Source organism: Egretta garzetta, unplaced genomic scaffold (assembly GCF_000687185.1).
Source record: "Egretta garzetta isolate BGI_Z169 unplaced genomic scaffold, ASM68718v1 scaffold340, whole genome shotgun sequence".
Taxonomy (NCBI): Eukaryota; Metazoa; Chordata; class Aves; order Pelecaniformes; family Ardeidae; genus Egretta; species Egretta garzetta.
In genome coordinates this window covers 1,508,439-1,525,111 of record NW_009258377.1, presented here as the reverse complement: position 1 = coordinate 1,525,111, position 16,673 = coordinate 1,508,439, and the positions used below count along the sequence as shown (strand labels likewise).

General features: G+C 39.3%; 1 protein-coding gene across 1 annotated transcript in view; it reads right to left on the bottom strand.

The window, feature by feature from the left end:
• The window catches only part of TOX (thymocyte selection associated high mobility group box), a 220,863-nt gene that overhangs the window by 92,065 nt on the left and 112,125 nt on the right, over positions 1–16,673 (bottom strand). Inside the window, exon 2 of the mRNA XM_009640323.2 lies at positions 15,655–15,720. Within this exon, the coding sequence (XP_009638618.1) occupies positions 15,655–15,720 (66 nt within the window). The remainder of the gene's footprint in view (positions 1–15,654; positions 15,721–16,673) is intronic.

The window sequence follows — 16,673 nt, the reverse complement described above, 5'->3', positions numbered from 1 at the left end:
GGTCCTATTAAAATTTTCCAAGAGTGTTCATCTAGCTGAATACCTTTTTCATGGGAATTGTGGAAAAGGGAATGCATTTTATAAAATTAACATTGGCTCAAAATGGTTCATAAGACTCCCTGCTACTCAGATCAAGAATTATATAGCGAGGAAGAAAGATACCGCTTTTAGGCTTACAGGAGAACCATGTATTTGCTCTGCTACAAAGAAAAACAAATAAATAGAGAAGTGGTACATACTTTGTATGAATGTACTTTGTGTTTACAAAAATGCGTTTATGGTGTGTCAAAACCACTGATTTTTTCTTTCTTAATCTACAAACTCAATGATACATACATTTTGTCAGTCATCTAAACGAGTTAATCCACAAAGGAACTGTTTAGTCTTTTGTTGTCCGCTGCCATTAAGTCATCCAACTCAATCTGATCCAAGGAAAAGCCACAGGCAAAGTCAGAGTAAGGCACCGAGGTGGGTAATTGCTATTATTTACCTACATTCTTTGTACAGCAGGTAGGCTCATTTGGGGGATAGGGATGGGTTATGCTTATATTTCTTGAAGGAAAAAGGTGAGCAGGGTTAGATACATGATCCAAATCAAGAGTTAAAGGGATCAGCTGCAGTGGTTCAGCCTGAAAGCCTGCTCTGCTTTTCTGAGAACAGCCACAGTTCTCATCTCCTTTGCAAGTGATCAGTCTTTGCACATCCCACGCCCACAGTCACGAGGTTTATAGCACAGAGCCTCGTTCCACCCTTCCTGCCCCTCTGCGGCAACACGGCCCTGCTCTGAGTGCTGCTTTTGTTAATTCTGGAAATGCAAGGATTTAAATACATTCTGCTCCTGAAGCATCTTCAGAAAAAAACGAAAAGGAGGGCATAACTTCAAAAAGCAGCTATTAGAAAAAAATGTTTTCCCCAATATGAGTTTGCAAATGGAGGCCAGTATGGTGTATGAATTCATGCAGGAGGACAAGGGAAGAATCAATGCCCAATTATAAACAAAAGGGTTTTTCATTAGTCATCATAGTAATACTGTCCTCCCTGATGCCCGAGGTTACTCTCCTCTGTATGAGCATGGATATAAAAACTTAAATCAGACCAACAGCAAACAGTGTGATATGATTTCAGTGAGCTGCTGAACACAGAAGAACCTACTCTAGTGCACATTATCAAGGTTTTGGTTGTTGTGCTTGTTTCCCAACAAGGTTTACACCTCTGTTACCAAATATCTTAGTATAAAATAGAACAGGAAGGCTAGACTGCAAAGGCCAAAGTAAAATCCCAAAGAATGAAAAAAACAGGACAGGGAGAGAAAAAGGTCTGGCAGTGATATCACCATCCTTATGCGTGAGGACTTTGATTCTGCCTGTGCTTTCCAGCTGTGTTTCTCATCTCCAGTACAGGAGCTTCCTCTCCCCTTGCTCCTGCCCTCTCCTTAATGGGAAGTTGGTGTGAGTCTACTGCCATTGGTAAGTCATATTTGCCCCTGCTTTTAGAAGCCCTGATGCAGCCATCAGCAGAGACATCTTCAAGGAAAGAAATACATACAGTAAAAACAGACCCTCACTAAATGGAGGAGACTTACCCATGACAAAGAGAACACACCATGTTTATTCAACCACAATGCACAAATAAAAGTACTGTGGACACTGTATACACTAACTATTTGCTAATTGTTATTATATTAAATCAATTATGAAAAGAAAGGTGTCTAAAGTGAGCTTAAGGTCTAACACCACAATAACAAAGCATTGAGGAACAGAAATGAAGGAAGGGACAACACCCACAATTCTGGACCAGCACTATCCCACACAAGTACACTTAGATTTGGCTACTGTAATCCTGGTGAGCTTAGATCCTACAGCTACCAGGAGGGTGGAAAAGAGGAACATTCTGTGTTCAACGCTGTCTTTTCTACTGCCTGAAAGGGCTGATGGCCTCAAAAGAGCTTTCTCTCCCATGATCCTGCAGGTACAAAGAAGAGTTAACATTTGTTTTCTCTCTCTCTCACTGCCCTACAGTTGTGCTGCACCTTTGCTGAAGGAAGATGTCTCAATACCTCCTAGAGGAGGAAGAGAGATCTGCCCTCCTGCTTTCCTTAAGCAAGGGCAGGACAAGGATCTACATTATTCTCTCACCACTTCTTTAACAAGAAGAAGGGACTTCAACTTGCACTTGCTACTAGAAGCAAATATTCCTAAACCAAATATTGACAGGCTGGGTGTGCCCACACCATTAACACTGGGGGCATTCAGCAAATCTGCTGTCTTATTTATACACCCTTTCTGCATGCCATACGTGAATAGTCCAGGTTTTACTTTAGTTAGACTTTGATTTGCTGTGTTTCAAATGTGTCTTTAATTAGTAACACTTCAAAACTGGTGGAAGCAATTGAACAGCCATTAGTACATTAGCTTCACTTATTAAAAAAGAAGTAAACCACTAGAGGCATAAAACTCTACAACTCAAGTTGTGTCATGTGTAACTATATGTTATATATGTTACATGGGTTAAGCATTTTAAATAAACAGTTGCTCTCTGATTATTTTAAAAAAAAATCACACCATGCTTATTGCTTGTGAGCCAGTTAGTGTATTTGATCTCACACCTACCACATCACCATTGACTACAGTTAAATAAGTTTCTTAAAGTAGGAGAGGTAGTGTAGCAAAGGCAATAATAACACACCAAAACAACATATAATCCAAGCACTAGTACTTCCTAGAATGTTTTTTCTTTTCCTTTTTTTTCCTTTTTTTTTTAAAGACAAACTATTTTACTACTTCAGTAAAGCTAGGCATAATCCAAGCTATATGCTAATGGTATCGCCAGATATTTGCAAGTATCTGCAGAGCGCCCTATTCGCCTAACATTTTCAGCCAATTTGGAATTTCCTTACTTAGTATACCATACAGGCATAAGTTCCTCAGAGAAGCTACTTCAACAGTAACATGACAGCACGCCAGTTTGTGTTGTCCAGGAGCATGGTTCAGATGCTGGTAATGACTTGGCACACTGGTACATCAGAAACAAATAATCCTATACACATTTGCAGCAAACCCAATATATCCCAGAACAAGGCTGTTGCAACTGCACATGGAGGGAAGGAGTGAGGAACAGGACATATGCTTGTCCTGCCAATAGCAACTACAAGCTTCAAGCACCCTCTCCTACTATCCTGCCATCTCTCTCCTCACCATTGGGAAAGCCTTCTTGAGGAACCATCCGGAGTTCCTTTGATGCAACTGATCCAGTGCTGGCAACTGGCTCTCCTGGAACGTTGTGTTGTTACTCAAAAAACATTTAAGGGAACTCCAGCACAAGGCCAGGACTGAGGTTTTCTCTGCAGCAAGAGCTCCCACTCCCACGCCGATCATCATCCTGTCTCAATCCCTGGGCTTTCTTAGAGCATCTCTTCTTCTAACCAAAGCCATTTATCTGGAATTTCTAATGAAAGCAGTTACCTACCATAAAAAGCATTAGGGAAGACTACACTCCCTGTATCCAATTACAATTCATAAATACAGCTCATACATAATTAATAATAAATGGTGGCCTGTCGCTTCAGCTCTGTTAGGTTTTTCTTGGGAGTGGGGAGAAAGGTTAGGGTCTTCCCCTCCGCTCCAAGGGTTTTTTCTTTCATAGTTGGCTTTACTATCAGCAGGACTTCCTCTATTCAGAAGGACAGGGAACAGCTCCTTTTCATTCTACTGGTCACAGAAACGCTAGCAAGCTCGCCTTTTTTCACTTTTGAATCAAAAAAGAGTAGCAGTAAATGCTTTATTTACTTTACCACAAAGCTGCTAGGAACTTTGCCAGTGGTTTCACTTTCATCTTATGACTGGGGGAGTGGATGAGGTGTTTATCAGCTCTAGAGTTTAGTGGAACTTCCTGGACCTTTATTACATTCCAGAGAGAAAGCCCTCTGCAAAGCAACACCATTAAACCCACTGCATAGCACTGAACAGACCCAGGCTTTATTTTTACTTTATTATGAAGAGATTTTCATTACACCTGTGTTTATTATAAGCAGATTTCAGTATATTTCAGATGGGAGCTACACAGGGGGAACCTCAGAACTGAGCATCCTTAAATTTGGGCTATTTACAGACACAAAAACTATGAAAAAGCTGTTTGAATCAAGTATGTCTTCCCAAATCTAAAGGACAATATTCCATGTTTCTGGTTAGATATATGTGACATTTCTGACTCAAATGATGGAAATTTCATGAAGCAGATGATCTTTGAGATGCCCACTCTGAGATCAAGAGACCTCATTATCTATGCCACCTTAGCCTATAATTTTATGAGAAAAGCTTACCAGGATAAAATGATACAAACACTTAACCCTGATTCACTGTCCAACCCAGGTCCAAGCTTTTGTTCCTGAACAATGACCTCGTTGGTCCCCTTCAATTTATTTTTTATGCCACTTAGCCTGGCCAAATCCAGCAACAAGCTATGGAGGGGGGGAGCAAAACTGTGGGTGGGGAGGTGCATGTCAAAGGGCAGTTCTTTACTTTAGCAACACGTAACTCAAATTAGGTCTAAGCATCCTGCTGTGCTAATAACACACACACACACAAAATTCTAGTATTTATTTTCGAAGAACCCAGATACTCAAAGTTATCAGAAAAATAAGGGAAATGCTTGCACAATCTGCTGCATAAGATCTGAGGAAAAGGGAGTAAGGAGAAAGAAGGAAATGAGGCCCCTCAGCTTAAGTACTCTGCAGTGATGACTGAATATTGGCCAGCAAAACTTACTTATGTTCCAAGATAATTTTAATAGAACTTTTAAAAGTAATCAGAGAAGGGAAACCAAAGGAGATACCTCAGAGTGACTGACCACAAGAGGCAGCAAGCATTCAAACATCCAATATAAATCCCTCTGGAAAGAGCAGAATTGTTACTATACGACAGCACAGGAGACAACATGCATTAAGTAAATCTAATTCGTGATTCGTGTGCTCAGTGGTTGCATCAGTCACCATGCATATACTCAACAGAATCTGGTATTAGCAACAGTTCCTTAAAAATGGGGAATTTGCCTATAGATGTTTAATTTAAATGAAATGAATGGTACTGCCAACTATATAGAGCGTGTCTTATTTTTTCATTTGCACCAAGGCTTCTGCAGCTGAACTGTGGAAAGATGCCAGTTTTTCAAAGATAGATGCTTCAGGCTGTCTCCTCTTCTATTATTGAACACATTGTTACATAACGGAAATACTTATGAATCGAGGGTAATATAAAAACAATGAGCTCATTAGAAGAGGGAAAACAGCAACGTACCCTATGTGCATTTGAAAGTTAAGATAATATATTTGACAGCCGAGAGTTCTAAGAGTTTTAATAGGATCAACCTTATCTCTAATTTCTAAAGGGAGGACCTTCAGAAGCAAGTGTTTTTCAGCTTCTTTTGTCTCTGCATGAACAAGGCTTGATAGCTTGAGACTGTAATGCATTACTGTGGAAACCTTCGGTCTGTTACATAAATCATCTTAATACTCAGCAAGAATTGTCCAACAGTGCCATTGATATGTTCAAGTCAATGATCCTGCAAACAATTTTTTTCTGTTTCTCCATATGGTAGACAACAGCAATAAATCATATTCATTTAAAAACACACAATATACTAATTTATCAAGCAACACCTATCAAAAATATATTACAGGGGAAGGTATAACTTTTTTCTATTGTGTTAATCAATTTCTCTAATTTACATTAGGTAAAGGGCAAAGCCTCAAGCAAAACATTAATTTTCCAGTACCAGATGAATTCTATTTTCAAGAAGGAGAATGTGCTGACAATGATATTATTGATTTAAAACAATCACAATTTCAGAGTTAACAGAATTATGTAAAAGAGTAGACTTTTTTTTTTTAAGATTCCACTCTTGAGACTCTTAGTTAATTACATTAATTTATATACATACTATAGTGGTTTGGTTGGAAACATGTTTTCAATGAAGGTTTTAAAATTAAATACATTTTAAAGATGACAATAAGTAGAAGCACAAATATTATAAAAGATTACAAGACCTGAGCTCTGCAAACACCGATACTGTATTGGAAGCATTTAAACTTCCCTTCACACAAAGACTCAGATGTGCACTTTGCCTATTTAGAAAGTTTGAGTAAATTTATAAGAGAAGCACAAGTCTTTTTTAGACTTACTGATCAACCGCCAAAGCAATTCCTTAAGAATACCCAAGGGCCTTAGGCACACACGGGGCGTCATTAGATCTCCAACCTGGAGACTTGCCCCACTCACCAGCACCATCCTCCTGCCCTCCTTAGCGTGTCCTCAGCAGGGACCCAACCCTGGTCATCCTTTGACACCCTTTTCACTGTTCTCTCCCGAAAAGATAGGCACTTGGTCTCCCACAGCGTGTGACAGTCCCAAATATTGCGACCTCCGAAGAGCAGCACTGGGGGTGCTTGACCCCTGCATAAACACGGCTCCTGCTTGTCCAGTGTTTTGGGGATGCTGAAAGGAGGGGGAGACTTTCGCCATGATAGGTGTGTACCATGCTACCTCCTAAAGACAAGCAGAGCAGCTCCCTCCCCTCAGAGCTACTGCTTCAGGCTGTTTACAGACCAGCTAAAGGAGGCACAGAAGAATATTCACAAGATTTTCTTTGCAACAGTGGGAGCAAATTATCATTATTGTTATTATTGTATTTTAATGAAAGCTAAGATTCTTAAGGCAACTTGGGGTTCTATTTGACAGGTTTCAGTCCATACTATAAATTAGTCACTACATTTGCTAAATATTCTTTTTCAACTAGAGATAAAAAGCATATTAAAAATAAAACGCTTTTTAGAGAACCTCTTTGCAAAACACACCTGAATTATGCTCACTACAAAGCACTGGGTAATAAAACCAGCAATATGCATATTCAATAAGCAGAATTTAACTTAAAAAAATAGCAGTCACCTCTTCAAAAATCCTGCTGCTTGAAAATATAGATGATACACCACATTTAACCTGTCAGAAGCCTCATTAGCATCATAGACTCTAAACCAGCAATCAAGACAGTGTGATCTTCACATGTTTACATTTTTAAATGCTCTTAAAATAGCAGTAGTATAGATTTACATTTAAGTATTTCTGTTTAAGGGGCAAACATTCTATCTAAATTCCCAGATCCCTTCTGAGAAAGACAACTAAAGATAAAATAATGTTGTACTCAGGGCACACAATGATGAAGGACAAAGAATCCTTTTCTTTTCTGTTTTTTTTTTTTTTCCCCTTTTCTTTTCTTTACTTAGAAAAGCTCAGGAACAATGGATTGCTTCTCAGTATTCAGAAGGACAGCGGGCCCTACCCATGTTACACCTCTCCTAAATAGCTGCTGAAATTTCCAGAAAAATGTGTGATTTAAAGTAAAATGTCACCACTTGAGAAAAAGAAGATCAAAACAGAGCCATGGCTACTCTTTGCAGTTCTTCTGATTTTACTTTGGTTTAGCCCTGGGCCAATCGCAGGAAAAGCTGAAAGCCGAGGGATATGAAACCCCCCAATTCCTATCAGTGGTCCCGCTGACTTTGACACCTAGATTTTAGACCTAGGACTTTATAGTAGCAAAGCCAAGGAAGGCTCAGTATATGAATGAGTAAAGATTATTCAAGCAGTTAAAACTGGCAGGATCTGGCCCTCTATTAATAAAGTGTCATGTAAGCAGTAAGACTGCTGAGACCTCAGTAACAAGCTCAATCGTACTAATGTCGCACCAACTCTCAGTAGTGTAGTACCTATTAAGACATTTTTATAAACTGCAAGAAATATGCGAGCTATTACAAGATATAATTCTGAAAAACAGACTTCTATGTAAGAAGCCAATTTAAGAGGAAAACAACATAAACAATAGTAACTTGTGTGCTCAAGTGAAGCATCTTTTTAATTTTGAGTAATGAAGATGTCAAGCCAAATGCTAGAGTAGTTTAACTTAATTAGGTGGCCTATTTTTCCAGGCAGCCTTTCATTTCCCATTGAAAACTCAGCTTGTATGCACGGCAACAAGAGCAATTTTGTCTGTAATGAATACCTCTGGGACTCCGTGGAGTGATCATTTGAATGTTACATTGAAGACTGGTTTGAGTAACTAGTTGGGGCTTGTTGAGATGCCAGACTTCGTAAAACTAACTAGATTAATCAAAGCCTGGCATCTTATCGGTTTAGTCGGTCAGAGGTCAACAGGTCAAACTGACTCTACTGCGGCAGCCTTTGCCAAAAGGGACAGTATAATAGTAATTGGTCTAATTTGTAGTTCAAATTCATGTAATTCTTCCAGACATTTTATGGACCAAAAAAGTTCATTTTATGTGAAGCTCAGTTGAAAAATACTGCCTTTAACATTTCCCATGGTTATGTCCCATAATTCATCCACACTGCTGACCTGTAGAGTTTCCTGGAAAGGAGGCTACATAACTAAAATATATTATGTCTATAATCTGTTTTCACATGCTAAAAAAGTTGTACGTGAAGGAGTAGAGGGAAACATTTTGAAGGATATTTTACACTGGTTGCTCATTAAACAGAAAGTTCTCTCATGTCATGCACAGCAGAAAGCAGTGCATTTTCTCTTGTGATATGGGAAAAAATACCTCTGGCTTTTGGACAGAGAATTCATCATTTGATGATTGATTTTCTGTTTACCTTTTTCATGGTAAAATAATAGCTTTTGTTATTTTTACTTTATTGATTTATAGTGGGCCTATCACTGAAGTTGCTATCGTCCTGATGTCACAGCTAAGACAAGATGCAATGTTTACATTACTTCCCTCCCATTGGCAACTCTCAAGAAAAATACTTCTAATTGATGCACAGGATCACTGTGTATACAACAGGGCCGAGTTCACAATTTTAGCATTACTCTAGCAGTATCTGACATTTACTTCTAAAGCCCCAAACTTCTGGAGCAAGGCAATTACCCTCCAAACCTGCTTTGATTAAAAAGTTTTTAGCCCTAATGGTTGTAAGGAAAATATAAGTGCAAGGTTTCCACAGCCAGAAGACAAAGAGAAGGATGAAAAATTTGTTATACTTGCCGAGGTTTCTGATATGATCTCCATTTTACAGATCCACGCTAATGATTTTTGAAGGCTGGAGAGGGACACTTTTGTTTATATAACTGTAATTATGGGTACGTTTGCTTAGGATCCTTAGGGAAAAGATTTTGCCCACTTTAGTGTTTTTACAGCATGTGCTATAGAATAGGCATTAAATGAAAGAAGCATTTAGTAGAGGCATGTTTAAGTAACTCATTTTTCAGAGATAAGTAGGTCATATACATTTCTTTTTGCGGTCGGAGTACAAGTTCAATACTTACTGAACATAACCTGACTAAAATAAATTTGAATAAAGGAGGGTAAACTTGAGGCATTTGATTACCGAAAAAATTAAAATATTATTGAATACATTCGCTGTGTGTGCACATACATTTTGCACTAAAGAGATTCATCCCTACTGTATAATATGTCTGCAGAGAAGGACTTGGGGGTACTGGTGGATGATAAATTGGACATGAGCTGGCAATGTGTGCTTGCAGCCCAGAAAGCCAGCCATATTCTAGGCTGCATCAAAAGAAGTGCAGCCAGGAGGTTGAGGGAGGTGATTCTGCCCATCTACTCCGTTCTGGTGAGACCTCACCTGGAGCACTGCATCCAGCTCTGGAGCCCTCAGCACAAGAAGGACATGGACCTGTTGGAGCAGGTCCAGAGGAGGGCTACTAAAATGATCTGAGGGCTGGAGCACCTCTTCTGTGAGGACAGGCTGAGAGTTGGGCTTGTTCAGCCTGGAGAAGAGAAGGCTGTGGGGAGACCTGATTGTGGCCTTTCAGTACTTAGAGCAGGCTTACAAGAAAGACTGAAAAAGACTTTTTACCAAGGCCTGTAGTGACAATAGAAAGGGCAACAGTTTTAAACTGAGAGAGGGTAAACTTAGACTGGACACAGGAAGAAATTCTTTACTGTGACGGTGGCGAGATGCTGGAACAGATTGCCCAGAGAGGTTGTGGTCAGGTTGAGCAACCTGGTCTAGTGAAAGACGTCCTTACCCATGGTAAAGGGGGTGGACTAGATAATCTTCAAAGGCGCCTTCCAACCCAAAACGTTCTATGATTCTACACATATATATCTATGTACATAAACATATCCTTGTTAATGCAACTGCTGATATATTTTCATCAGGGACAATTCTTTCCAGACTCTGTGCCTGATCCCAAGACATATTAAAAGATTATGCTCTACACAAAAGGGAAAGGTAGGGTAGCATTACCTCTACCTTTAACCACTCGTTCAGGATATGAAAGACCTGCCTGGTATTTTTCTTTCCCTGAGGCCATTTAAACCTAATTCCCAATCTTCTGAAAGTAGCATCTACAGCCTACTTCAGAGAAATGGAGGAGAGAGAGGTAGACATCCTTCTGTTGATACTCTGGTTTTGAAATTAAAAGATAGTGGCCCAGGAAAAGGGAGGTGGACTATGCTCTGAAACAGCCCGGAACCATAGCCAGCCAGCATCCTGACCGGGTGGCATTGCCCTCTCACTGTGGAGCAGCCTCTCAACTAATAAGCAAAGGCTTTCCAGCTTTCGGGCAGGATTGCCCCCGACTTCAGAGTACTATGTACCCATGGGACTATGCTGCACCACTGAGTGACTCTCTGTCTAAGAACACTGCTTTTCCTGAACCCTTTCCAAGGCAGCCAACTTCTGCCTTGCTCTTCTGACTCTGTCTCTAGAAGAGCGACAGGAAAGAAGAGCCCTATCTTCTGTCAGGAATGGGATACAGTACCCTAAAATTCTAGTCTACCTACAGGGAAGGACCAATACAGAGCAAGACGTAGCATTTATCCATCTCTACTTCCCATTAATACTCTAAGAAATTAGGGTATAAACATGAAATAAGAAGTTAGGGCTATATCTATGACCATGTGCATATGGTAACAAAAGGCAGGGGAACCCTTTCCTATTAATATGAAAATTCTCTCTGTTGGATGTCATTCTATCCCATTTTACCTTGGAGCTGTACAGGACATAACAGTTTTGACACCCATGGTGCCCGCTGTATCAAAGAGCATGGATACATATCTTATATGGATCCCCCTGACATAGCTCTGGGAGGGAGGAAAATACCATCTCTGTGCAAGCAGCATTCCTTCTGCCTCGGGTATCTCTTTTCTTCCCACTGGGGCAATGGGGGTACTGCCCCAAACCATCAATTCCAGGCCAGTTCTCCTCCCTTCCCTTTGGATCATGCAGGGGATTTGACAGCTGGATTCATTACCCTTTACACTTACCAGGCCTCAGGAAGGCTAAGAAAGTGTGCAATACTCTGTGCAACAGAGTCCTGAATTACATTCTATCTTGTGACTAGGAAGAAATGTAAAATAAACAATATAATTTTATACTGTGCTGCGCATGGCCCACAAATTACAAGACGAGGAATTATGTGAAGAACAATTCATCTCCGAGATTCCAATTATAGGTGTGGGGAGAAAACAATATATTTGTGAGAATTTGAAATGCAGAGCAGTTAGCATAGTTTTATTTTAAAATGATAAATATTTTCAGATTGAAGTGCAATTAGTAGTGAAAATGTCATGTAGTTTTACTATGTGTGTTTGTTAATATGGCTGGCATAACTCATTTAGGAAATGCCTGCAGTGCAGAGTCCTGTACTACATATATCGCAACCAAAAATACAGTACTTACACGTATATATAAAATGCACACAGAGACAACATTGCCAAACAGCCTTTTGGGACAGTCTAAAAGAATATCATTAATTTTTACTGTATACTTACACTTCTGGCTCAGTTCCAGCACTGGCTTTCTGTAAAAATCATTTCAAGTATAGAATTATGCTATTTGCTTGCAGCAACATCACAGGAACAGTAGTGAGCCATATGTTGCTACTTAGCAACTTAGTCTATAAGTCCCAAAGCATGTACTGATTTGAAAATTGAACAGAAATGATAATTGTTGAGGGATGCTGTGAGGCAACTTGTCTTGGATTACCAAGCTATGCAGATGTTTGATGTTATATAGCAAAAGGAACAAAACACTATTTTTCCCGTCCAATGGCTGAGCTTTTATTTATGTTAGCCTAAAGGGGATAAATTGATTAAACCCTTTAAAATAATACAAGGTGATGTTTTTCTGGACATGAACCCTTTGCAGTAAACAGAAAGAACTGAAGTGCAAAGTTCAGCTTTTTCAGGGCAATCTAACTATTTCTGATGTCTAAATTTTATTTTCTCCTGCAACACAGTTTATTTTATAGCCCCCAAATTTCTAGAAATGCTTGACTCTAAGAAAAGGTAGTGGTAAAAGGCAAAACAAACAAAACTAACTTCTCAGGGTTAGATCCAAAGCAAGGATGTGAATATATCAGCACGCATCAGGACCTCAAAAATCATGCTTTCTATATTCACATAATCCTGAAGACAGCCTAGTGGAAACCCCCTGGTCTTTGGTGTTGTATACCATGACTCAGTCTGCCAGCCTACCTCCCAAATAAGCTGTGTCAGACTCTGAAATTAGAAAATGATGCTTGTGCCTGACTCAGTCAGCATGATCAGAGCTTGAATAAAAGTTTCTGATAAGACTGCGCGTTACCTAACATGTGGGATTCATATTTTAGTTAACAGATGTGCCTCCATCAGGGAAAGTGGAGAAATGAATTCACTCATCATTCTGACAGGATTTAAACCCTCATCTCTGATCTTTCAAGTGAACAGCCAAGTTACTGGGGATGGGAGGGAACCTTCACTCCTCTCGCTGAAGTCATGCATTTGCAAGGCTCATGAGGACAGACGCAAAATGGACACAGGAGAAAACTCTCTCAGTTAAGTGACGAGGCTTTCACCAGGGAGACATTTTCTCATGTCTTCTTATGGGATTATTTGTTTTATATGAGGTAACAGCAAGTGGAAAATGAACAAACAGTCCTGAAAACATGGACCAGAAAATACAGCCACATCCTTTCCTCTTCCTCTCTGTCCCCAGTGAAACACATAACCTGGCATGCTTTGTTTTCAGACCAGTGAATATCGTATTCTGTCCAGTTTTAATAAGCAGGTTCGCTGTTGAAATGGTAGTCAGTTCACCAAATTTGGGTAACCACCAAACATTTACGCCTGAGATAGGAACAGTGCCCCATTACAGTTGGTGAAGACCTCGCCAATGGAGAGGTGCTTAGCTCCTTTGAGGAATGACTAGCAGCTATCTACATCAGGAACAGGTTCGGGAAGGCTTCTCTCACAGTCCCAGTTCTTACCTAAACCAGAGAGAGGCAGGATTTCCAATACACCTCCACTTCCTGCTCCTAGTGTGGTTTTCGTCTCCTTTTTAAAATATTGTTATTATTACAGGTCGTCACCCATATTCACTTAAAAAATGCTGCAATGGTGTAAGCTACCAGGAGAGAATCACAGTAAGGGAAAGGAGGGTGCAACAGCTCAAGGCTGACAGCTTCTCTCAAAAAGGCACGGGAGGCTGTTTAACCAGGGTGCGTTTGGTAATAACATAAAATTCTGTGCCTGGCAGTTGAGATAGCTCTTGCCACACGGATCCCCCAGCAAAGGATGGAATTTTGACACGTGCCTCTGGGTTTTGAACTCCACCTGGGAGCCAAATACCCAAAAGCTCAGCTTTGCCATAGCAAGGTTTTAAGTCTGTAAGCCCTTCCTTGATTCCAGCCCTCAGTAAGCATTTAGGGTTTTCTGTCATCTTTGAATTTGGAAATGTCACATTTGATAGATTTTTTCCTTGAAGACAAAATCATTTGCACTTAAAATATCTAGGCCTGGATCTTTAAAGGTACTTGAAGCACCTTACTTCCACTGAAACCAGTGAGTGTTAGATGCATAAATATCTCTGAGGATCTAGGCCTTGTTAGCACATGTAGAAACTGCATAAAAGATTAAAACTTATACTCTTAATTTTTCAATATGCCATTTAAATTATTTAAACTACATGCATACACAGTACAAAAATATCAACAGAAGAAAAATAATTCTGATGTATAACGTGGATTTGCAATTCTTTATTCAAAACTATTTAAGACAGACATAATGATTCTCTGAAAGGTAGCAGCTGCCTTATAACAGCAATCATTCACAGAGTTTGTATTTCTACTGTTTCAAACAAATTCAATTAGCCCTTGCACTTCAAAACCCTTAAGGCATAAATGAGATGATACTAGGCTGCTTTAATCTAATAGTAATACTAAAACTTGTCAGTACAGTTTTTGGATTAATGGTTAGAGAAAAATTAATAATATAATTTTTCATTTTTTAATCAAACAGTTCTATTCTAAACTACCTCTGGATCTTGGAGGGCTCTTAGCTGAATAAGTTCAATCATGCACAAATCCTAAACGCAAAGTACAGTTGGTCTCTAAAGGTATTTCAGAATAACTTCAACAGAAGGCTGGGAAGCAACATGGCGGAACATTTTAAAGATGGTCTTTTTGATTGAACAATGTAGCTCATCTCACACAACCTCCTGCTTCCCTACCCCCAAATGAACCCATGTACTACACATCGTCATTAGAGCAACATACTGAGCTGAAAAACCCTACTTCATGAGGACATTTAGCTTTGAACATACCGTCGCTTTCCAAAGCTATTGATTCCTAAATGACATCCTGCTCATCCACAAACATTTATTGTGCATGCAATCTTGTTTCCCACCTAATGAGAGCTCTTCATAAAGTCCTACTGGTCCTGTCAGAAAGAGGTATATCAGACTAGCCACCGCTGGGCCTGAAATATTGCATGACCTAGACCACAAGGCTGATTATTTAGGGAAATTTCTGACACCATCTAACTGATATGCACCACTATCACCATCACTTACTAATGTGGAATTAAACTGACCAAAACTTAAGAAGTAAATTCAAATTTCTCCCCTACATATAGATGTAGCTACAGGCAGACAACCCAAAAATTTCAAAACTATTTCTGCTTTTTAAGAAGTAATTAAAATCTTTCTTTCTTAGAAATCTACAGTATCTTAGCATTCAAGTGGAAAGGTGAAAGATTTTTAAGTATACAACCAGTATCAGAATTTAGTGTGTAGGGTTCCCCAAAAGGGAAAGGACTCAAAAATACCTGTAAAGAATCCACACCACATTAAACCTTTTGGGCTGCAAGCTACAGAAGACCAAGTCATTGCTTTAACCTCAACTGCTAACGGTGTAGCATTGGCAACATTCCTCAGCCATAAGATTAATGTTAAAAGCACAATTCTTCAACTACAACTGGCCTACGAGTGATAATTAAAGCTATTTGTGACATGTGTAGCTTATAATGATTAACTTGTCTGCAGTCAGATAAACAAATAACCTGCACCTGTAAAGACTTTATTTCCTGAAGGTAAAACAACTGTTTAGCAAAGATCATGCTGGCAAAACAGCTGCTTGCATTCTGGAGAGGAAACAAGGTAGTATCTTTCAACAAACGCCAACTCTGGTGTTTTATCAGCTCTATCTCATTAACTGGAAACAAGGCTTAAATGCTTTGTTTATAAATTATGATTATTCCTGATTGCAGCAGTTACTGATAGTGCCACTCATTTGCAATGCAACTCTTTGAATTTGTTTAATTACAATTTGAAACAAGGCAGAGAAGATTAATTAACCCACCTGGCTGGCTGGCACATAGTCCTGGCTCGGCTCTGTCATACTCATATACATGTTCTCACCGTCAAACTGCAAAGGAAATAATAGTAAACATTCAGCAAACTTGAATATTTTTCAGCATTGACTGAAAAAAACCAGTAGCTATAAAATAATATTACAGCCTGGTTTTAGAGACTTGTAATTGCGTGTGTGCATCTTGTCTTTGATGTTCCTGTTGTCATCCTTATTGACCCTGGATGTCAGTGATTTGGAGTAATTAGCGCTCTAGTAATTACAGCTAGCAAGCAAGAAATGAATGGTTTCCTTTCATCTGCAATCTGTTTTAAAACAAAATGGCTCATTTTGTGCACCATGTATACATATTGCTGTTGGTTGTAATGAAGTACTAAGTGAATTGCACAGTTACTGAGAAAAGGAAGATGAGAATAGAAACTGCACTAAAATGCATCTTAATGGATTCCAACTTTAGCTTCTGAGCAGAACAAGAGTTGAAATTTCAAAACAAATTAAACTCCCTCCTATTGAAATGTTCCCATATCAGAAAGTAAGAAATACATTTCCAGACAGCTTTCAGACATCTGAATGTATGAAACAGTATACCTCCTGACCGTATGGTGGAAGAGGATAGTTTGCTCAATGTGTGAATAAAGTAAACATTCATAAACAGAACTGCAAAAATACCCTTCCATAAATGATAAATACCATTCCTGGAAATGCAAACAAAGCCTTTTTGTTGTTCTTTTTCTCTCCTTCGCTGCAGTTAAGAACTAACAGAAATGTGATAGAAAGGAGTTGATTAAAATCTGAAGGTCTAGATGGAGAAAAACGGTCAGAACTGAAGCCTCATCCTGTACCAACACAAAGGAATATAAAACTACTTATTTCTTATGTAATCTGAAAAACGTCCCCGCAGAACTCTTGTCATACCCACTCAAGTGGCAGTGCCAACAAGGCAACTATAGTCCCAGTGTCTGCTCAGGAGGTAGGGAAAATCTTTGCAAACCTTTCAAGTAGAAATGAAC